General features: G+C 36.2%; 1 protein-coding gene and 1 long non-coding RNA gene across 2 annotated transcripts in view; both read left to right on the forward strand.

Moving 5' to 3' along the window:
- LOC107082969 (chromosome unknown open reading frame, human C3orf33) overlaps positions 1-2,018 on the forward strand; it is an 11,998-nt gene extending 9,980 nt beyond the window's left edge. Inside the window, exon 5 of the mRNA XM_015371873.1 lies at positions 712-2,018. Coding sequence (XP_015227359.1) covers positions 712-975 — 264 coding nt within the window. The 3' untranslated portion in view covers positions 976-2,018. The remainder of the gene's footprint in view (positions 1-711) is intronic.
- Positions 2,019-4,519: 2,501 nt separating this feature from the next.
- The window catches only part of LOC107083592, a 37,639-nt gene continuing 18,172 nt past the window's right edge, over positions 4,520-23,986 (forward strand). Inside the window, exons 1-2 of the long non-coding RNA XR_001481186.1 lie at positions 4,520-4,729; positions 14,416-14,527. This is a non-coding gene — a long non-coding RNA (uncharacterized LOC107083592). The remainder of the gene's footprint in view (positions 4,730-14,415; positions 14,528-23,986) is intronic.

Genomic DNA, 23,986 nt, shown 5'->3' on the forward strand with positions numbered 1-23,986 from the left:
CCATACAGTCTGTTGTGTTCATCTGATTTCAGCGTTTATCACCATTTTTTACTCTGAGATCTGCAAACACCCCTTTGTGCGCCTCTGGATTTCACACTGGATACAGTGTAGATTAGAATGGTGAAAACATTTGCAGCACAGTGGAGCTGAACACAGTGTAAATCATTGGCATTATACCAATTATACTCTTCCTGTAATTGCTTACCTGTTTTATACATGACTAGTGTTTTGAAAATGTAGCTTTGTTTATGTGCCTTATTAACAAGATAGTTACTTGGAGGTTACAAGGCCTCCTCGCCGTCATTCCAATCTTCCTCCACTGATGCTCTGTTAATTCCAAGTCAGAACTTGATAAAAGCCTTTTTAAGATGCTAATATTACCTCCATTCAGAAGCTTGTTGATCAACTTTAAAGATTACTTTAAACCTAAATCTGCCCACAGATGGAACAATTTGGGGCCAAACTGTACAAATATATATTTTTTCACATTATTTCAGGCAAAATATGATAATGGGATGAGTATTATCTAATCTTGAAATGTGGAACTTATTTCTCAATATCTAGCTGGTAAAGATGAACATGATTTATTTAACTCTTAGTTAGCTGGACTGAATTTCAATCTTATTGAGGGTAAACTAACAAAAATAATAGCTTTTCTTCTTTGATAGCTTCTATTTTGTAATTTTCTCACTGTCTGCATCTCTCCAGCAGGGGTCAATATGGAGTTACTGCATGAACGAAGAGCTCCTCCGGCTTGGCCTGGCTCGCAGGACAACCATCACAGGGGTCCCCCTAGGCTCGCCTCTCTACTGGCGCCTGCACAAACGGCTACACAGGGCAGAGGTGAAAGCTGAGAAGAAGGGTCTGGGTCTGTGGAAAAAGGAGAGCCTGTGGGAGAGGGCTTCCATAGCACTCAAAGGCAATCCTTTACTCAGATTGATGCGGAGGATCTTTAGAAGGACTCGTACTGAGTGACTCATTAATCCAAGTCAAACACTGTGTTGCTGGGTGTTTCAAAAGCCACCATTGTTTAAGGAACCAAATTAATTTTATTGATAGTTTGTCCACAGCTCAGGTAAGCCTTAAAAGCTTGAAAGACGTGAAACGCACAAGAGAGTCAAAATTTCTTCCTCTTTCCTTTATATAACAAGAAGCCCAACAAATGAAATCGCACATGTTCAAAATGCTTATGGAATCGGATTATTCTTTCAGTGATTGAAATAAAAATGCTGTTTAAGGTGCCTGCTTGAATCAGCACACTAATCTTTGGGAATTCAAGTGATTGGGTATTGTGTTGACTGGGACTTCCCACGAAAACACAAGGGGCATAGATGTGTGTGTGAAAGGGGTGCAGGGGTCAACTTGTCCACAGTTTCTATGGAGGCTCTAAATGTAAAAACACAAAGGGTGCTAAAGGCTCAGTTCTATATTGGTTCCCCTCAGTCCCCTATGCGAGCCTTATATGTAACATGTTAGGAGATTATTTTAAATCCTGTTCATTATTTTTGGTTTGGCTAAAACGTTGTATTGTTTTAGCTTTAAAGTGGAAAAAACCAAACAACCATGATTTGTATTTGTACCACTTAAACATCAATTAAAAGAAAAGCCCAACGGGGTTAAAAAAAGCAACAAAAAACTGATCTTTAGCTACTTATTTCCTTCCAGCCAGGGACAGCACCTGTTTATCATCTGTTTGTAGTAAAGCTTATGTTATTGTGTAACATGCAAACAATCTGCTAGAATTATGCACTATTAGCTTCTTTGTCCAATCAGTGTAAAATCAGGAGAGGAGGAGGTCAGCAAATGAGGGAAAACCAGTGTGCCCAGTGGGGTGCAGGGGTCTTGGTGTAGTGAGAGTTAGCGTCGAAGCAGTGCATCAAAAAGGACACAAGGGGATTAATGCAGAAGGGAGGAGGGTCAGTCGTGGGGGGGATTTCGAATCTGAACACAAAGGCAAGAGAGGAGGAGTCACTGGGGAAGGGAACAGGACTTAAGTAGAGGGTTTGAGGAGAGGGGAAAGGGGGAGCAAGGGGGGGTGATGAATCAGCTTGTCGTCTCTTTTGTTGTGCAAATGTCAGCAGAGACTGTTACTGCCACAGGGACTTGTGATTGGTTAGTAGGTTTAAATTGTAAGGTGCATTCTGGGGGCTGATGAGGGTGTAGACTGAACTGTCAGCAAAGCAGGAGTTGGAGACAAACTACGGCTCAGATATAGAAGGAGGAAAAAAGTTTTTAATACCAGAGGTTTACAGACAGTGTGGGCTGTTCATCTAACTGATAAGTAGGTTTAGTGCAGAGTTTTTTTCTGTATATTATGTTCATACATATTTCTTCTGTGGTAATATGGAGAACAATGGCTGATTTTTCCCCCTTGCAGCTTTCAAAATCACTGTGTATTCATGACGTAAACTATACAGATCCATCTGAATAAATTGGAATAACATAAAAAATGCATTTGCAATATACCAGTAATTTTATCCAAAAGGCAAACTCACACGTTATGTGTTTTCTTTACACACAGAATAAGATGTTTCAGGGATTTCCATTAATTTGACAATTATTGAAACCTAGACTCCAGAGTATTACAAGAACAATAAACAATGATTTTTATTTCAGAAATGTCAGCCTGCTGAAAAGTGTGTTATTACACTGTGATATGCACTCCATACTAAGTCAATGCTTGTATCTAAATCACTGCATCACTGCTGTGTCACATGAAGCAGATCAACTTGCGGCTTTGCTGAAGTAAATCCCAAATGGCTCACATACCAATCTCTTTACCATATTATTATAGGTATTGTTGTCTTTCTAATCATCTATAGTGAAATTATGATCATTACCATTTCATGATTAGAATTACACGTGGGTCTGCTTGGAAGTATAAGGATTCAATAGCTGTAGAGCTTATAGATGTAAATGTTTATCTGCCTTTTCGTAGGACTTTTTTTTTTTCTTCCATTTATATATATATATATCAGAGATTAGATTAGATAGATAGATAGATAGATCTAGATTCTTTCTTTCTAGATAGATAGATAGATTGATTGATTGATAGAGAGGTATATAAACAATTGAAAATTGTATTTATGTTATTTCATACTTATGTCTGTAGAGTTGTATGTTAAACACTGCTATAATTAGGTTATTCTTTTGACAAATGGCTTTTTTATTTTTAAAGTCTCTGCACCATATTCCCAGGTAATGTTTTCCAAGTTAGCCAAATATGATTTCAATATTAGTTTAAGCATGATTAATCTTATTAACCATCTCAGCTATAATAAATTCTAGCTTTATTGCCCAATAATAGTTTAATAGGTGCCACAAACAATGCATACCAATCTTGTCTGTCCAAATGCAATTTTAGTAAGAGGCTTAAACCTGGATTTGGTATATTTGGTGTTGTGTTTGGTTTATAGTTCAGCTGCTAATTAAGTTAGTAGAGGAAAACATCAAGCGAGTTGATGGCTTTTCTTTGGACAACATAAACCACAGTGAGTGGACTAAGGCTAGCAGACAAAATGGCTCATCAAATCATCACTGGCTTAAAAAAAAAAAGTCACCTATGACCTCTTGCACCTTTGTAGTTAGTCTCCCTACTCTTTTTCCACTTGATTTTCCAATAAAAAAAAAAGAACTTAAATTAGGAAGAGGACTTTGGGACATTGAGCAACAATGAGGTCATATTCTACTCTGTTCTGCTAGTAGGTCACATCTGTCGTTGTTTCTGCTTCAAGACTCGTTTAACATCAGGAATGCAACAGTTGTAGCCCATGTCCTGGATAAGTCTGTGTCTGATGGGCCTTGAAACATGAGTCCAGCTACACCTAAAAGCCTGTGAAACTGACCAGAACCAGTTAATGGGTGTGACTTCACACTTCATTCAGTCTTGTTTTTTTTTAACAATTATTTTTTTTACACTTTTTGCTTGTACATAACAATCTGTGAATAGTCATCTTTTTTTATTATCAATAATAATAATTATAATTAAATCATCCATGTTGAGGGTTCTAATAGGTGCCTAGTGGGAAAATATAGATGTAGCATTCTTTTTTATTGATTTAATTTAAACATTTTGTACTGAAGATAATTAGTTGTTATCATTCAAATCTTACCAATAAAATATAATATATTGTGCTGAATGCATTATATAAAATGCAATGTCTAAAATTTGTTAGGAAGTATTTAGACTCCCTTTTTTCTCATGTTTCTTAAGATTGTGACACAAGTTATTATAGAATGAGAAAAAAAAAAACAACAACCTTACAAACCATTTTTGTGTCACAAGACACATAACTAAGTCCTGTCAAGTTGGTTAATAAATCTTTTAAATGATATTTTTATTGATATTGGACATGTTTTAAAGTTTCTTTTACACAATTTGTTCCCCATTTTTTCTCTTTTACCTTCTTTTTATTGCTCATTCCAAGGACAGCAGGCTCCATTCCGAAATCCATTCCAGGCTTTGTCAAACTCAGTTGTCCCACACCAGTAGTGGTTATTTGAAAAGGCACCATGCTTGATGCATTGGTGGGTACTCACCCACACAGTGCAGGGAAGTTGGGACGTTCTCTCCTTCAAAAACACAACACTGGGCAAGCTACATTTTTTCAGCTAATATGTAATACAATGGATTTCCTCTTTCTAAAGGATTGCTTTCACATCCACCACTCCTGAAAGGGGATAGAATTGACCGAGCTGCAAACAGACAGCTAGAACTAAAGCCAAAGAGGTAAGTGACCTGAGGAAGTTATTTAAATGATTAAGTGATTCATTTTTTGTATATTGATTTTCTTCCTAATTGTGCACTTTTTCCATTTCACCAAACTACACATCCTGCCTGTTAAACGTACAGTTGTTAGGACACTGTATACAGTGTCCTAACAACTGTGCACCTGTTCAGCTGGGTTAAAACAGGAACCCATAATAAATGAGTCCCTATGTTTATTGCACTACTCCATGCCCAACAGAAGAACACTATTACCCTTGCATGATTTTGGTGCCCATTTATTTATCTAGATATATTTGTCATCTTCCTGGGCTTCTTTATAATCAATATATTATTAAAATGATTGATGAGACACTTTCTGCCTCAGCTGAATTTGCTGCTTGTAGCTGAGGAGCACAACAAAGGCTTTTATTACACACAGCCGGTAGCCATCCCTGTTAGAAAGAGACTGACACCCCCCCACCCCCATTTGAAAGGACAGTCCTTGGGGATTTTTTTATTTGATTTAAGTAGCTTGAGCATGGTTGACTGGGTGTGAAAGACAAAGAGACAGCTGGTGTAACATAAATTCACCCAGAAGTGCAGAAGTTACCTTTTGCCTCAGGTGCTTCTGTTTCATACTTATTGTTTTAATACAGTCACTTTAAGATAAGTGTGATATTTTTTGGGTTATTTGATTTTTTCTTAAAAGATCCAGGTGGATATCACAATTAAACACTCTCTGGTAAGACTGGTTGGCTATTTCCTAACACGCCCACATGCACTAGGAAGTCTGAGAATGTGTGTGAAGGAATGCATCAGCTGTAAAGAAACTCCCTTGTTACTATGAGACTGGGAGTATTGTGAGCAGTGTATCAGCTTTCTGGTGTTGTGTTGTAGGAGTGGAAACTTGACTCTCTGTGGGTGCTCTGATCGCTCATGAATAAATGAACCTTACTTCATAAAGCAGGAGACAAGAAAATGGACTGTTTGAGACTGAATTAAACATTGCCTGAATACATAGCTTTGTAAAAGTTTTCATGTGTCCTAAGCTCTTTTTACATAATGTCAAATTACAACCATAAACCACAATGTTTTTTTGGATTTAATGTAATAGACCAAAATAAGACGGCATAATGGTGAAGAGAAAGGATAATAATACATAATGTTCATAAAAGAAAAAAAAAATTGTTAAAGGTCTGGTTTGCATTTATATTCAGCTCGCCTACATCATTGCCTCTGTGTGTTATTTTTTATTTGCACGGAAGATAAACTATTTTAAATTAATGAGAAAGTAAGAACACTTTCATTCTAAAAGACAGAAACAGCTAATTTTAGTATGGATTGCCACACTAACATTCAGTCATACACATATGCAGATGTCCGTCAGGGATATTCTTCTCTTGCAAGAAGAGTTTGTTCTGTTTTGGTCTGTTTGGGGATACGATCCATCCGATGTCCTCCTTAGTTCTCAGTTTTTATGACCTGGCAATCTTTGTTTATAGTGGCTAATTATTCCCCACCTTTGCATAACAAGAAGCCCCCCAGGTAACTCTACCAGGAATAAGTTAAAATGTCACTAAACAGCACTGGATGGAGAATTTAGAATTGCGTAACTTCCTCGTCTTTCCTCTAAGCTGATTGTTGTACAAAGTAGTGGTTAGGCTAACAACTACCTTTTTCAGAAAATTAATTGATGAGAGGCTAACGATGGATGATTTTCCAGACCTTTTAATTATAAAGCATTGGTTTGTTATAACATGATGGAAATTCATATGAAGCTTTAATAAAGAATAAGATACATATTTACTATTACTATTTTTATATATATATTACTATTTATTATTATTATATTATTTACTTTACATATGAATTTACAAATATCTTAGGATTTAAAATTTAGTCCTACAAAATATTTAAAGAAAATACTTTTTGGATTATCAATGTTTGTATTTTCATAAAAAAGAAAAACTAAAGTTATAGAAATTGAAATTTGTTCAGGAAATATCAGTTTTCAGAGCAAAGCCTTAAATGAGTCAATGAGTTGGTGAGTCATTCAGTGAGATAGCATCTACCCATGGCACACAAAAATGGCACACTCATCTTTAAATTAAACACGGTTTTACTCCTCATAGCATTGACTTAGTCCTTAATGAGCCTGAAAATAATTTTTGCACTGCGACAAAAATGAACACTTTTTTGCGCCATCTGCTGGCAGCTTGTATTACAAAATTTGAAGCATTATACTTAAAGGTAGAGTGAAGGTTTTCACTGATTTCTGAACAGACCCACCATCTCTACATAAAAATAAAAAATGCATGTGCACAACCCTGTACCCGTTCCCGAGTAGGGAACACCCCATTAAATGCGTGTGAGAGCATGCACAAGCTCATTTTTCCTCCTGCAAGCTCTGTTCAAAAGTTGCTGTTTGCATCGCTCACACAGGCTTACTTTCCAAAAGAAGATTTGCAATTTTTCCACAATGTCAGACTCACCACCTGTAAGTGAAAATGGGGATGAGCAGGTAGGACGGCCTTTATGAAACATATCACCAGAGTGATTGACAATTAGGAGGACCACATATTTTGATGATTCACCCAGACAAAGATCATCCTCGACTATACCTTAAAGTGAACACCAACATTCATATTGCATTGTACTCTTATTTCATCCCTCTTGGCATCCAATATCTTTTAGACTTTTTCATAATTCTCCCACAGACATAATAAATGTCTATGGGACTTTCTGGTTTAATTAATATGTGCTTTCGTAATAACATTCCTTTTAGTTATGGTACGGTATGGTGCGTATTGCTGACGAGAAAAAATGTCTATGTTTTATTTAACAAGAAATTCTGATTCAGCATTTCTAATTGAATCCATTTCTAATTACCAATATTGCTGCCTGCTCTGAATTACACAGGTTTTTCCTAACTACTTAAGAAGCACAGGGAGAGATTCTCAAGGACAAAATAAACAGTTTCCCACATAGATAGTTTCTCACAAACTGAAGCATTTAATGAAATAACCTTGCGTCTAAATTAGTCTAGGCTATTACCAGAACATCTAAAACTGGAAACAGCTTCTAATGAGTTCAGCCTTGTCTAGAAGGTGCTCTGCTAAAACAATGCTTTTAAAAGTAGGTACATATAGATCAGCATTCATAAATAACAGAAGAAAGAATGTGATAGTAAATTGATTTTTCTGACCACAGTGTACACACAAAAAGTGCTTTGTTTACCTGCAGAGTGTAAAACACAGAAAAAAATATAATAAGTCAACCAGGCACGATAATTTAATCAGACCATTGTATACTACTAGAGTGAGCTACTGTTGTAGAAATTAGTCACTAGGCCGCTGAAAGAAGAGCAAACATTTCTTGAAGCAATGAATGAGACATACTGTTTAGTTTCAGCTTTTTCCTCTTGAATTATATTATTTAATGTAAAGTAGTTTTGTATATGAAGCAAACCTAATATAATTAGTATCAGCTCAAAGTTTAAACTCAGTTATCTGTCATTTAGAAAGAGCGAACACGAACAAAGAATATCTGGTTAAGAGCTCAGCCAACATTAATCAGGTCCTAATTTGATGAGATCATGAAAAGGAGGAGCTGGGTGGCAGGAAAACCACAAGTCTAAAGAGCATTCATCTTTTATAAATTTGACAGCTGATTGAGCCATCTGCTGAGATACACACTTTGAAAACAGTTTCCTCTTGCCTGAACAATATTATTACTATTGAACAATTTTATAACGGTTGGATTTGACTTCATGTTCAGGTGTATTTCAAATACAATTTGGTAGTATATGGATTTGATATAGTAAAATTTTTGAAACAAACATTCAGGATTATATTGATGTTATATTGATATATATTAATGATATTATTATAGGAAATATACAAAATACAGTAATTGCTTTTCCCCAAAAGTTTGATTTACAGTAGATTGAGGCTTTCATGTTTGTTTTAAATTATTTTCCCAGAAGTAAAAAAAAATAAATACTAAGATTATGGATTTATTGAGATGTGGTTATTATTTTTTTAAATGTTAATCTATCTATATAGCAAGTTTTCAGAATTCCTTAAACAAGTCATACAGCTTTAGTGTTTCAATGCATCACAAATCTTAATAGTCATTGATTTTTTTTCTGGTTTTGACAGAGAGCTCACACAAAAAAAAAGCAAAAAAACAAACAAAACGGGGCCTAAGCTTCTTTCACACTGGATTGGCTTCCAAGTTTTAACTGAGGCCTAACACCAACACACATGTTTAACAGGAAAAGTCAGATTTGATGATGATGCCTTTAAACAACATTGTCAAACGACACATCCTTGGGGTAATAGAGATGTTAATTAGTTCCAGAAGGAAAACAGATGTGAAACCTTAACAAAAACCACTGATTAGGGATGATCAGAGGGGAATAAAAAAAGGAACCAGGTTTGCATAGAAACATAAAAGTTTATGTGGTTTTATGTGTCAACATTTATACTAAGGGTTTGCTGATACATCTTTTTTCATTTTCTGAGTAATGTGTGTTTATCGATGCTGAGATTGTTAATACAATCTCAGCACAAATCTTATGTATTTATCACTTATTTTGTAGTGTGGCATATTAGAAAAGCTTACGTGCTATTACTGAAATAGAGAAAAATAGCCAACTACAATCATATAAGAAAATCGGACCAATTCATTGTAAACCAATTTGTTACATACATTTTAAACAGAAGCAAATAGAAGCAGGGTGATTCTATCAGCATGTGTTTATTGGATATTGTACGAGCAGGCGGATATATATCCCAATATATGTATTACATTGAACCAATATATTATATTAATATCAGATCAGGACATCCCTTTTTTATAGTGTTGGTGCACAAAGGAATGCACCTATCATGGTGGCCACCCTTCAAGCCCATGATCTTTGGTTGCTGCAGTTGATAAGGTTCAGCAACATCATCCGGCTAAAAAATAAAGGCTAGGTGACAACCTGAAAGACAAGGTTATTCCACCATTTTTGCACATGGCCGGAACCTAGGGATGTTTCTGAGGAGACACAATGTTGAAACAATGTTGAAGCAAATACATGTCATAATCAAATATCAAGATGGACTGATGAAATACTGTTAGACTTTGATTAAACCACACATTTAATTAGACAGTAATACTTCAATCGATATTAGTGCCAAATAGGGGTGAGTATCGGCATGGGTGTGGCTATATGATACCTGTCACGATACTTGGGTTACAATTGGATATTATCATGATATTGTAATATCAGTATATATTGCGATATTTTACCCAGCTCTCAAAATGCAATGTATAGATAAAAAGAAGCAAGTTCTGTGTATGCTAATCAGAAGGTATTGATCAATTAATTATTTTCATACTGATGTTTTTTCGTGTTTAAGTCAGTCCACGTCCTCCACTGTGACTACCTCAACTACAGATATGGCGCTGCGCCGCTGAGCAAAAGGACTCCATGGCGCTATTCGCCGGAGTGGTGGTGATGAAGTAACCCATTTTCCCTCATTGATTTTAGGTAAAAATGTGTTTATTTTTTTAAATCGAACTGAAAGATCAATATTATATTGGGCGGCTTAACATCCTGATACAAGGGCAAATCGATTTTTTGCCACACCCCTTGTGCCAATACCTTAATTGTTATTCTTACATATTTTCCTTTGATATGTCATGACGCTTTTTCAAATTTTGGCTATTATAACACTGTTTTCAGCCGCATGTATTACAAAAACATAAAATTCAAATTTTTGCATCAGTAAAATATAAAGGTAAATGTTATAGAAATTAATATAGAGAGAATTTAGATGTAATGAAAAGTGTTTTCCTTGTTAAGTTTTATTTTACTTGGCGTTTGCTGTATTTGACTTGAAGGAACAAAGATTTAGAAAAAAAGCTTTTACTTATGGGCTCCTTGATCTACTTCCTGTTAGGCTGCTGATCAAGTCGCTGCTGCAGGGAAGAATTTATTTTTTAGCATGTCTACCACTCTGAGAGCACAGGCAGAATAACTCCACTAAGGTTGTGTCTGATGAGGGGACTGCTAAAGTTACATACAAACAGAAGAGTTATTTTACTAACTCTGAAATCATTAGTGAAAGTATGTGGAATACACACAAAATTAACCCTGTGTTTATGCAGTTATAACTATATAAGCCAATTTTTGTCATTTTGCTAAACACCAAAATTTCCTGTTGCTGTTCTTTCCAATAGCTGCATCTGGTTTAGGATTAGGACTTGCACTTTGCCCCTTTTGTTGTCTGTCAGTGTCTAATAAAGTATCCTATCTATGAGTAAATTCAGAAAGGTGTTTGCATAAGTTTGCATGGGTCTTATAAACAAGGGAAGACAGGGAAGAGACCCTGGTTAATCATATAGTTTTACTATCATCCAATTCAATTTCACTTCGTTCACTGCAGCACTGACATCTCAGTCTGTTTAGTGGCTCTACTTGCTAGTCGTGGATTGCCCCTTTCACCTTTTAAATCCAGGGTTGAAGTCACATAAATTGAGATTTAAAAGATCTACAGCCAAGGTTTTCTACATCCAGGTCTTTAAGCAAACAATTTCTAGTTTTCAGTTAAAAGAAGTTAGTTTTGTATTGAATATAGTTACACATGGGGTAGAGTTAACAAAAGTTTTTACTCAAGTAAGACTAGTGATACTTCTTAATAATACTTCTCAAATGAAAACTACAATGCATCAAAAATACTCCTTAATACACATTTTTTCCAAAGAAAGTTACAGAAGTGAATGTAACTAGTTACTAACTTTCTCCATGAGCATCTTCTCTGCTTCTAAAGACAAAAAATTACATTCAAAAAACCACATCCAGTCCAAAAAACTAGAAAACTAGTGATTGTTGGAGGTTTAAATGACCTTGTTTAAAACAGATTTCATTAATGGAAACTTGCTTTTAAAGTACCGGTATAACAAAATACAAAAAAGATAACATGAGCTAAGTGAGAGCCAGGTTGAGAATTAATGTTTTGCTACAGAAAATTGTCTCAGCAGCATAAACAGAACATTTGCAGTTGGGAAAAAACTTTTTAGAAGTAGGTACTTACACCAATCGGTATTTTAATTTTAAACTAAACCTAATGTCTGGGCTAATACATTGTCATTATGAAATCCCTTAAAGTGCATTGTGTAATATAAATATAAACTGCACTTTACACTGAACACATTATCTCCTTGGTAAAAAATGCTGTTTACGGAAGAATCCTGTGTGAGAAAAAGGCTCTGAATTGATAGGAAGATATATGAAGTTGAATACAAGGCAGTCCTGGAAAACAGCCTGCAGAAGGTAAAAACTGCGGAGGCAGACATAGAATTTAAATATAAAAAGAAAAATGTTCACAGCGACCCTCTGTCACCTTTGACTGAGCCCATACTCTAATGAAAAAAAAAGCATGGGTGGAAATTTCACAGATATAAGAAAAATTGCCACCTTTTTCTGGGTATAAAAAGTGTAAAAATCCCTTTCGCTGACGATAAAAAATGGTAGATATGGTAGACATCTAAACAAAGATGAAAACGTAATTTTATCATTTATTTTAAATGAATGTTGATGTGAAGAATTCTTTGCATTTTTGATTTATATTGTTTTGTGGTTATTCTTTAACTATCTTCACCACAACTATTATCTGCAAATAAATCTATGCAACCATATTTCTAGTTATCTCCTTCTAACGTTCAGCTGCTGTCTATGAATTATGCTGTTATGAAAACATGAAGTAATTTATAGACTGTGGTATAATTAAGTAGTGAGGCACAACAGGCCATCTTCTTTGATTGCAAAGCATGTCAGAGAGGCGCATACCCATAAATTTAAAATTAATGACAATAAAGGCAGGTGCAGCGGCTTTTTTGGCCATCGTTTTGAAAGGATTTGTGCTTTCTTTTATTTGAAGTTTAGGTTTGGAAAGTAACAAAAGAATAAAAATCAGAATTATAGTGGAATTTAAAAAAAAAAATTCTCATTAAGTAATCAATCAATCAATCTCTAATAGTTTTTATGATATATCAGATCATGCAAACTTTTTACAAACTGCAATTCATTCAATATCAAATAGTTATGAGAACATAACATATCAAACTGTCGCTATAATAGCACCGCAGTTATAGTGTTTTAGAAAAGTACAGATACAAACTTTATTTGACCAACACAGTGTAGTGTGAAAGAGTGAAAATGAAATATGTTTTCCACACATACTTTACCAATAATAATCTGAAAAGTGTGGCCTATATAAGTATTTGGCGTCTGTTTCTACTAAATATGGACAAGCTAACTTCAGAAGCTAATTAATAACACAGTACAGTTCATGTTTGTAATTTTAACTCATTATTAATCGATCTGTTTTACAAAGGTTTTAGAGGCTTTTGCTCATTATTGGAGAACAATAATGAGCTAAACAGGTCATGGCTGAACAGAAGATTAATGTAGGGTTTGTTTTTTAAACAATATCTCAAAGAGCCCTTTTTAATCCAGATTCTGTATGAAAAGACATTGACTGCTGTGACTATGAGCAACAAACATACTAGAAACGGCCAAGAGACCCATAGTAACTAGAGTTTCACTGATACAGGTCTTTTAAGGCAGATGCCAATTATTTGGACAACAGGGTATCCAATCCCTGATATGTACTCCAATTTCGGGGTGGGGGTGGGGGGGCTTTGTAGGCTGATATTGCTTTTTCTCACTGTATTTACATGATAAATTATAACAAATGTTACACCAACTTCAGTTTAAGCAAAAAGAAACATTTATTTACAAATCTAACAACACTTTAACAATGGATAGCTATGGAGGGAGTGACAATGCATGTGACTTCATTTTATAATGAAAGGCATTAGAAGCCTCATTCAAACCTACTACTAACATCCATTTTTGCACCCCCTCCCCTTGGCCTTTCTCCATTCAACCCCGATGTCACTATTGCTTTTTCAGTCCCAGTATTCGCTTTTGGGCTCTGCTTAGGAGTAGGTGCAATAAAAGATGAGTAGGGCAGGAAAAAAGTGGCCTAAGTGCCTGTTACAACAACATTCCTTAACATACAGCCAGCCATGAGCAATATTGGCAGTGTATCCTTATAAAATAGTTTAAGCATCTAAAAAGCTTGCTGCACTTGTACAATTAAGTACAATTGCAACATAGCAGAAAAATATGTTAGTATTTTCAAACCATAGCCCACATTACAGGCTTAGGTCCCACTTTGCTGCAACAGGGTCAAAGGAAAATACTTTCACCTCAAGAATAACAGACAACAGATGGCAATAAATACTCTGGAGGCTTTGACACTTTCCAGATCTGAGCATCTTCAGTGTATGTGCTTCTGAGAGAAGCTTATTCTAAGCTTTAAATCAAATGGACAGATGAGCAACAGGTGGGGAATCACAGAGTGGTAGCTGTGGGAGTATCAGCAGCGACAGGAAATCAGGGAGACAAAGCAGAAAATTCAGAGTTTGGGAACGCTGGTTGATGAAACAAAAAGAAGATAAATGAGAACGCCTGTGGAGAGAAAGAAGAAAGATTTGAAAAGGGTTCAAATATAGGGGGGTGAAGGATCTGGCCTATAACTTATCCATTTAATGCAACTAGGTCCTTCTGTTTAGCATGACAGTAACTGTTTTTTAATCCACTCTTATCTCAAAGCTGAGTATTAAATTACTTCCTCTCCTCGCTATAGGTGGGAGATTTTTTTCTCCATCTTCCTCACATCATGAGCTCCCGTGTGGTGAACAAGAAAGGAGAGCCACAGTACCGCCGGCACTTCCTCACAGACAACAGCATCTTTCAGGGTAAATATCAAGAGACACACCATTTGATGCACAAAACACAATCCAGAAAGCTGGCTGGCCTTTTGGCGATATGTTCAAGGAGTGAACACTAGAGGGAGACTTAATGGCATCTTGATGTTTCAAAAGCCATGGTTTTTAATATTAGCCCAATCAAGCAATCCTACAAATTTTCTTTTTAAGTTTTAACTTGTTGCTTCTAATTATTTTCTCTTATTGTCCTGTAAAACATAATGGATTACCTTTTAGCTACAAACAATGCACATCATGTGGAGGATTGTCAGTGCCTTCAGTGCTTATGTTCTATTAAAAAAAAAATCTTTTTTTTTTTTATTACTCTGCTATCCCCTGAGAGCTGAGCTAAATCCAGATGTGTTACAGGATCAGTATGATTTTGATCTAAAGGTTTTGAGACTGTAGACTTCCCACTGACTGAGCCGCCGGATAAAGCCGTGACAAATCTGATAAGTTGGTCTGTCTTTGTGGGCTGTCACGCCTACTGCAGGCAAACCTTTTACGGCCTCACCTAGACAGCCAACATCTTTTGTGTGCTTACAAAGATAGAAAAATAAAGGCTAGAGAGCCTCTTTTCTCTTCTGCAAGGGAGGAGTTCATCTGATTAATGCAGTGACAACAGCAAGTGTCTATTATATTGAACTTCTGTTGAGAAGCGAGGATTTTATAACATTAAAATGCATTTATTTAGATCAAAATGTTATCTGGGGATTATTTATTAAGTGAAAATAATTGCCTTGCTGATTTTGATAGATGTAGCTTAATTACTTATGAATGTTTATATGAAAAAGCAAGCATTCTTACTCTTATTTATAAATATGCTTTTTTACTAGTAATGCATTCATGTTGTTTTTATTTTACAGTTTAAAATAAAGCATCTTGATTGGCAATAAAACTCTTTATTTTCTATCAACATTACAGGCTATGTTACTTCTGCTATATTTTACATTTTTTGGACTGTTTTAATACAAGAGGTTTGGATCATGAGTTTTTTTTAAGCATGGGGTTTTCAACAATAAATGGGTTTAAGAAAAATAGAACATATTTATCATTCATGTCTTAAAGGTAGGAACAAATGCAAAGTAAACTAATTTTTATGTCTCAAAGGAAATACAGTATATACCTTAAATCTAGTGAAGGATTTTACTTTCTTTTCCGTTAAATGAGGTCCTCTCCCTATATCTTTGAGTAGCTTTTATTTAATGTTAAGACAGGGTAGATTTAAAAGCATTAATTTAATTTAATTTAAATCACTTTATTTATGTAGCACCACTTCACAGAAGAAGTCATCTCACACTTTGCCGAAAAAAAAGAAAAAAGAAAAAGAAAGAAAAGTCAATCCAGGACATTCTCTGTTTTCTTAGAGAAATAGTTTAAATTAGTGATTTTAACCTGCTGAAGGTTAATGGATGGATAGCAGGGTTACGCCCTGGAGAGACTCATGAAAGTAAAACCCATAGCATGACATAAACATGCATTCATATACGGCAAATATGCAGTTTTGAGGAGCCAGTAATCCCAGCCCACTGTGGTGCTTTATTTTGTTCTTTTTAAAAACTGAATTGGCTACAAAGATTTGATTTGGCTATGAACAATAAATCAGTCAGGGGGGGATCCTTGTTTTTACAAAGATGTGTATACAGTTAAATATGTCTACACCAACTTTGTACTTCTAAGGATTATATTTATGTTCTTTTGCCTAATCCTTCAAGCTCAGTCAAATTTGATAAAAAGTCTACCCAAATATGTTGGACTTAGGTCTGAACTGTACCTGTGCCTGATCCATCATCACTATGCTTGGATTTCAACTATTCCATTGTTGTCCTAGCTGTATATTTAGGACCATTATCCTATTGAAAGGTAAACCCCCACATTAGACTCAAGTCTTGCAAATAGTTTCCATTGAAGAATTTGCTAATCTTTAGCTTCACCTAATTTCCCATTTATTCTGACCTGTCCTTCCTTTCCTCCTGCAAGGAAAATGAAACAGAGGTATGGAACAAATTAAGTGACTGACTAATCAGCTTCTATTTCAGAGACTCAATGACAATAAATTCTGTCTTGCCTGCATACAGAAGTAGATAGTTAAGAGTAATCTAGGTTCTAATGTCTTCAAGACATGCCTGTAGTCTATGTAATGGCTTAGTTTCATCTGAATTTATGTACAGATATAGCTGAGTATCATCAGCTTAACAGTGGAAATGAACACCATGCTGTCTAATAATTCTACCAATTGGTAGCATATATATATTAAAGAGAACTAGCCCTAACACTGATCTCTGTGGTACTCCACGGGTAAACTTGGACCATGAAGATTTATCATTAACATGAACAAACTGAAATTTGTCAGATAAATAAGATTTAAACCAGCCCAGTGCAGTTCCCTTAATTCCTACTAAATATTCAAGTCTTTTTAAAAGAATGTTGTGTTCTACTATATCAAATGCAGCACTGAGCTCTAACAGTACAAGTACAGATACAAGTCCATTATCTGAGGCTATTAGACTATCCTTTGTGACTTTCAAGAGAGCTGTTTCTGTGCTATGATGAGCTCTAAAACCAGATTGAAACTATTCAAAAGGTTCATTATGGTCATAATTTGTTTATTAACTATTTTTGCGGAAGAATTTTAGATAAGAAAGGAAGATTAAATATAGGTATATAATTGACAAAGTCATCTGGATCAAGAGATGGTTTCTTAAGTAAAGGTAAACATGGATGTGTTAATCACATCTAAAATGGAGATGGAATTCTCCATGGAATATATTCTTAAATAACTTGGTTGGAACTCGATCTAAAATACTAGTTGTAGGCTTAGATGAAGATAATAGTTTTGATAACTCTGAAAGTACAACTGGATCAAAACAGTGTAATACCGGTTCAGATTCACATCCAATGCCATGTCAGCACAAGATCTAAAGTATAAAGATGAGAATGTGTGGGACTATTCAGATTTTGAACAAAGCCAACTGGGTCTAAGATACCAGTAACATTAAAGGCTCCATTTAAGCTATCATCTTCAGTGTTAGCATAGATGTTCAAACCCCCCACTATAATGAACTCATCAGTATTTAAAACAAAATCAGATAGAAACTCTGAAAACTGATCTAAAAATTCTTACTAAGGACCTGATGGACCTGTTAAAAAAGTTTTGTTGCTTTGCGATTTGAAAGAGGGAAACTATGGGTTAAATATTCAAAATAGTTGTAATTATTAACTGGCTTTGGAGTAATCAGTAAGCCAGACTGAAAGATTGTTGCTACTCCTCCTCTTTGTCCAGAAAGTCTGTGTATGAGAAACTTTAAGTAACTAGAGGGAGTAGCCTCATTTATGCTCACATTTGTAATTTTATTAAGGATCCCCATTAGCCGTTGCCATGGCAAACAGCTAGGCCTCCTGATGTCCACATTAAAACCATAAAATAAAAAGCACAGTCACAAATATATTTCCAAAAATGTATTTTCTCAACACATAGTAATTTAGAAAGATAACTCGCTCGCTGCAGCCACATTTCTGTAAGACAACATAAATCAATTTGATTGCCACAAATCAAATAATTAACCAACAGACTTTTTGAAGAAAGAGATATTATGTTGAATAAACGACAGTTAATTATTTTAACTTTACCCTCAATTTGAGTAATATTAATTACATTATCATAATGTACTCCATTATGATTTTTTTCTAATTTATTTGACTTTGGTATGGGAAAGACACTGTCTGGGTGGAGTAGTAAGTGGGTAACAGTAGAGAAGCTCCTAATAGGTGTGCTAAACTATGACTCTGCTTTCTGGTCTGAAGTCAGACCAGGGAAATTAGGATTAAACCTCTATAAAAACATTGAAATTATTTAAACCTGATCTAATCAATTTCCGTCAATCCCGAGCATTACAAAATTGGGTGTCAATAGAACAAAAGTAGTCTATAGTATGTAAAAGAAATATAGTATGCAAAAATGTAGGCATTATATTATAGCCATAAACTTTCCTTTCTGAAAGAAATGCAACCCTGTTACACTCAGTAACAGGGCTTCAAATATATGCTAATCTTGAGTATTTCGTTCAAAAGCTTTAGTTGCTAATTAATATCAAAATCAACTGTAGAATAAAAGAACATTCGATAGTAATTCTGCTCATTTAAATTAATTTCAGTTAAGGTCAAAAGTACCGTAACAAATACCAAAGGAATTTAAATTGCAGTAACTAATTGGCAGTTTTTCAATGAAGAATCTTCTGTAGGGGTGTGTCTTGCATTGGATCTGAAGAGGCCACTGACTCAAGACACGCTCAATATGTGTAACAATCTTCAAAAGAGGATGTTAAACTGTTGTTCATTATCCTTCCCTTTATGAAGAATTCATCTTAGTGATATATCCAGAGGCTCTCTAGGCGTTCCTACAACAGAACCAGACGTTTTTTAATAGCTTGTTGAGCTTCTTTAAATCATTTGCTCTGATGCTGGTTCCCCAGAAGATGCAGATCAACTTGTTCCTATTTCTTCTGAAATCTACCTTTCATTGCCTTTCATTTGTAGATGACTACAGTCATCTACCTTGTTTTGTAAAAAATTGGGATCACATTATTTTTCCCACACCATACCAAGAAGCTGTTCACCAGCTCCCTGTACTCAGCTTATTGTCTGTCAGAGTGGTATAGAGTAAAAAGGAATGGAAAGAGTACCGTCCCCTGTGGTGCTCCTGTACTGCTGACTACTTGATTAGACAGCTGACCCTTCAGTCTAACAAACTTTGGACTGTCTGTCAGATAGTCTGTGATCCAGGTGACTTTTGATGCCTCCATATGAGTCTTCTGAGGTTTTTCACAAAGTAAATCAGGCTGAATTGTGTTAAAGAAATCAAAGAACATGATCCTAACAGTGCTGTCGGCCTTGCCTAAATGTCAGTGGGTTCTTGAAGCAGGTGTATAATGGAATTTTAATATGCAGCTCCACAGCAATAACAAACTGTGGGGGGTCCTGATAGCTGCTTGAAATTAATAGAAATGATTAAAGAGTGAGCTGATATGTGTTTTCATGAAAATATGAGTAACAGGGTTGCTTATTGGATGAAACACCACATTACCTGAAAAGAATGAGAAAATATGAAAACTTGAAATGAGGAACTATTTTACTTCTACCTTGGTTTAGAGCAGGGCCCCAAACTGAAGGCGAGATGGAGCAGGGAACCCTTAATTATATATATTGCATGTAATTGTGTTATATCAAACTGTCCTATAGTCATTCTATTACAGATGGAATAATGCAACGAAAGTAATTTTGCCCTGGGATTATTAAAGTATTTCTGATTCTGATTCCTGGTTGATGGGACAGGTGTTGTGACTGAAACGGTGCCCAGCTTGAAAGAGCTCCTGTGTGTCACTGAATGTGTGCACTGATGACTGAAAGACATCTTCTGCCTCCATTTATCTGTTTACTACAGTGTGTTGAATTCATGTTAATGTGGATTTAAAGACATTTCAATTAGTTGAAAAATTGCAGGGAAAAAAAAAAGTCTAATCAACCAAAATGTTCATGACCCCCATGCAGAACCTCAGAACCTGGGGGTCACGGACCCGCTGTTGAAGACCTACAGTTTAGAGTATTCAGTTTCAGTTTGACAATGTCATTTCTGCAGAAATTGTAAAGTTTCATTTTTTAAAGTTTATTTATCTATCTATTTTTTTTCTCTTTTTCTGAATGGCTCAAAAGATTTCAGTAACAGGTTTGTGAATATTTTGAGGGGCACAACTTGGTGCATAATTACATTCAAATAGAATATGCCTGTGATGAATATTTAGGCAATTATAGGGGAAATATAACAAAATTATATTAAAAAATCTGATTTAAATCATATTGTATCTGTTATATTTGCTTTATGACTTGGTCTTCAAGAGAGGCACAAGAACAAAAAAAAGTGTGTTTAAGAGTAATTTTAAATAATATTTAGAGCTCAATTTTACTAAAAATACAACATTGAAGAAATTTCGATTTCAGAATTGGGGAGGATGCAAGTCATTTTTAATATAACTGAATTCAGAGTGTTTGACCATCCAATAACAGACCTGATTCAGACAGTGGCTGTCGGGTTTTCAGATAGCCAGTCATGCAAGAAAAGATGGTCGGTCAATCAGGACCTTGTGGGCTGACCAAACTCTGGGAAGCAGGCTCCAGTTTGAGCTGCAGTTTTCTGCTTGGTCCTAGTGCCCGTGAATAGCGTTACCATGTTTTTGGACAGCAAAGGGCAGATTATACTTCTGCAACGGCACACATCAAATGTCGCTTGCAAAACAGTTTTGCTGGTATGCTTCTGCACCTTTGGTCTGGGATTTCTAGGTATGCACAGCAGTTTCCTGCCAAAGCGCTAGGGGGAGCCATTTCAAGAACTCATGAGAACTTCGATGGATGGTCACGAGAACTTCTTCGGCGGGAGTGTTTATTTTCCAAAACAACATGTCTGAGGCATCGTAGTTGTACAAGTAGTTGTACTTCCGAACCTCCTTGATCAACCTTTCGTTGTGGTTATTCATTGTTGTTATTACACCTTGATTTTTTAAAATGTCGCGCCCGGGCACCGAATCAAGAAGGACGACCACACAAACAGCCGGAAAGGCACACCAAGGAACAATCACAGCTGCTCTTTGTCTGCGCACTTCCGCTTGAGGTCTGCGCGGGGTTGATGTGTGCGACGACAGTTGCAGAGCCTCTGCGTCATAAGTATAAATTGGCCTTAAATCGTGCAGGGGACCAAAATGTGCATTTGAAAAAGTGAAAGGGACATGACACCCGGTCCCCCCCCCATATTTACGTCCATGGATAGTTATATTTTCTGTAAGGTACCACTATAATGGAGCCTACATGACAGGTGCATGTTTCAATATTTTCTACTTGACTTGTGCAGCCCTAAATTATGCTTTATTTTCTGTTGTGCTGTCACATAAAAAACAATAATATACATTGAAGTTTATGGTAATAACGTGTCAAAATGTCAGAGTCAAGAAAAAATGCAGTTTCAAATACTTGCCATGCATGATGCTGATAAAAAAAAAATGAGATCACAGCCACACTGAGAGACAAAAGTAAAAACCAAAGCAGAAAAAAAAAAACAAGAACAACCGTTTTTCTCATGGAGAGAGTGCAGCTTAATAATCTACATCTACGGTGATCCTCTCCACAAAAAACGAAATGGGATTTCCCAACGTGAAACTGAACTAATCTGGGAGCTCCAGACTGACGTGACTTTCATTAGGGGGATGACTCAATCGGGAGTGATTCGCTTCTGGCTACAAAAAAAGGCAAACAGAGACGCTCTGCACAGTTTAAAAGCCTTTTTAACTACGATCATTAATTAACGTCTGCGCGTCACACTCGGGTTAACTCCTGGGAAGTCCAATTTAAATTCCCCGCATAAACTGAAGTAGATCCGAAAACAGACAAGGCTGCGTAAAGTGGGTCACCCCTGTGAAATGATTCCGTTATTTTGTATTTCCAGAGAAAAATCAAACACGCAAATGGGTGTGGTGACAATTATATTTATACATTTTGCTGCGGAATGTGAAGAAAAGCGGATAAAATGCCCACACTGCCTCCGGTCCGCCCCCCTCCCCACCCCCATTTTTGCGCGCTATTTTACCCAATTCTCTCTCTCTCCACGCGCGTCCTGAGCTGTTGCTTATTAACATTCACTCTCTCGAAATCGGCTTATCGTTATTCCGCCACGGTGTTGCGCCTGATGTGAGAAAAAAAGATGTTCTGTGCGCAAACGAGAGGATGAGGATCAAAGATGTTAAAAGGGGGCGTCTGTAAGAAGGGGGCAAGAAAAGTGACACTCTGTACTCATGGTGCGCTTGTTTTGAACATCATGGATGCTTAGGCATTTTGGATGGCATGTTGGCATCTCCTCGCTGCCACAAGTAGGGAATGATAAAAATAAAAAGATGCCCAAAGCGCACGGAGGGATCACTCCACTCCACATCTAAATGGCGGAGCTTGAAGTTTGCAGAAATCTCAGTTTGGAGGGGGGTAAGTGGTGTTTATTAATTCTTCTGCTAATCCTTTGATCTCATTAGGGGAGGGCACATATTTTTAAGAGGGGTTATATTGCCTAATGCGTTGGAACCCAGTTCTCGTATTTTTCATCAGCAGCCCTGGAATAAACACTCAGGACATGGGTGTTAATTGGACAACGAACGATTTGCATTAGGGGACTCATCATGCCAAAAATGAAATGTCTGAATAGAGGCGGTATTTTGTGTATTTTCTTAATCATTCAAAAGATTTAGCCCATCATATAGGTAAATGTAAATGACAGGAGTGGGAAACTGTCCCTGGTGCTGAAAATGCCCATTTTGCATTTGTCACTAGGTGGCAACAAAGCATCTTAATATTTAAAGTTAATAACGCCCCAGTCTGCGCTAAATCCACTTTTCAGATTAGATTTGTAAATATATAACCATATATTTAAATAAGAATCTGAAAATGTACATATCTTTAACCCATGCCACAGCTCAGCAATGAGTATTGGATTGTTTTGGCATCCCCCTCGATGTCTGGCCAAGACATTTTGAGCTCCACTTCTCCACTCCTAAAATATTTCATTCATTTCATATTTGCTTCATTATTTGTCAAAAATGCCAGGCATCCTTGGCAACCATGGTGACCAGGATGCTGTTGGTTACCATTGGGGCTTTAGGCTATGGTTTTAGAGTGAAATGAGGGGAGAAAATAGGATAATTGAGGGAAAAAAGGTTGGAGCATCATCAATAACAGCTAATCTCCTCCTCATGAATTGAATGGCTTTTCCATATATAATGCCCCCCTTCCACCACGTGCCTCTTTTGTGCTGCAAATGATGATGAATCTCAGCATGCTCACTCAGATTTTTTTTTCTGTTGTCTCTGACAAAATTTTGAAGTAGCTGTGGGGCACAAACTGCAAGCAGACAACAGAAGGGTAACATACTGCCATCTCTTTAGACCTTCTTTCTCCTTTTTAAGTAGTCTGTTTTTTAGTTTAATGATTTTTCTCTCTCCTCTCCTCTCCTCTCCTCTCCTCTCCTCTCCATTTTAATTCCTTTCTTACCACTCCGTAAGGACCATTATGTGCATGACATGAAATTTCATGCATTTTGTAGTTACTCTCTCTGTGAAAGAATCTGATGCTCCAGTGGTTGAGACAGGACGTCTGAACCATTGGAGCATCAGATTCTCTCACACTCTAGACACTTCCTTGAACACATTGTTCAACTGTGTGAGAAAAACAGAAATATTTTACAATGTTTAGGGCCTTTGCAGCAGATTTTTAGCATAAATAAACAACCAGTTGGCAGAGGGATACCTGTATCTAAATTAGAAATGAAAGGCAAATTATCATAATTATAATTCTTTTATTTACTAAGAACTGGATAGGCCTTAGATGCATGTAAGCCTCTGTTGTGTTATTACATAAAGCTGC

This window comes from Cyprinodon variegatus, unplaced genomic scaffold (genome assembly GCF_000732505.1).
Source record: "Cyprinodon variegatus isolate N-32 unplaced genomic scaffold, C_variegatus-1.0 Scaffold4, whole genome shotgun sequence".
NCBI classification, from domain to species: Eukaryota; Metazoa; Chordata; class Actinopteri; order Cyprinodontiformes; family Cyprinodontidae; genus Cyprinodon; species Cyprinodon variegatus.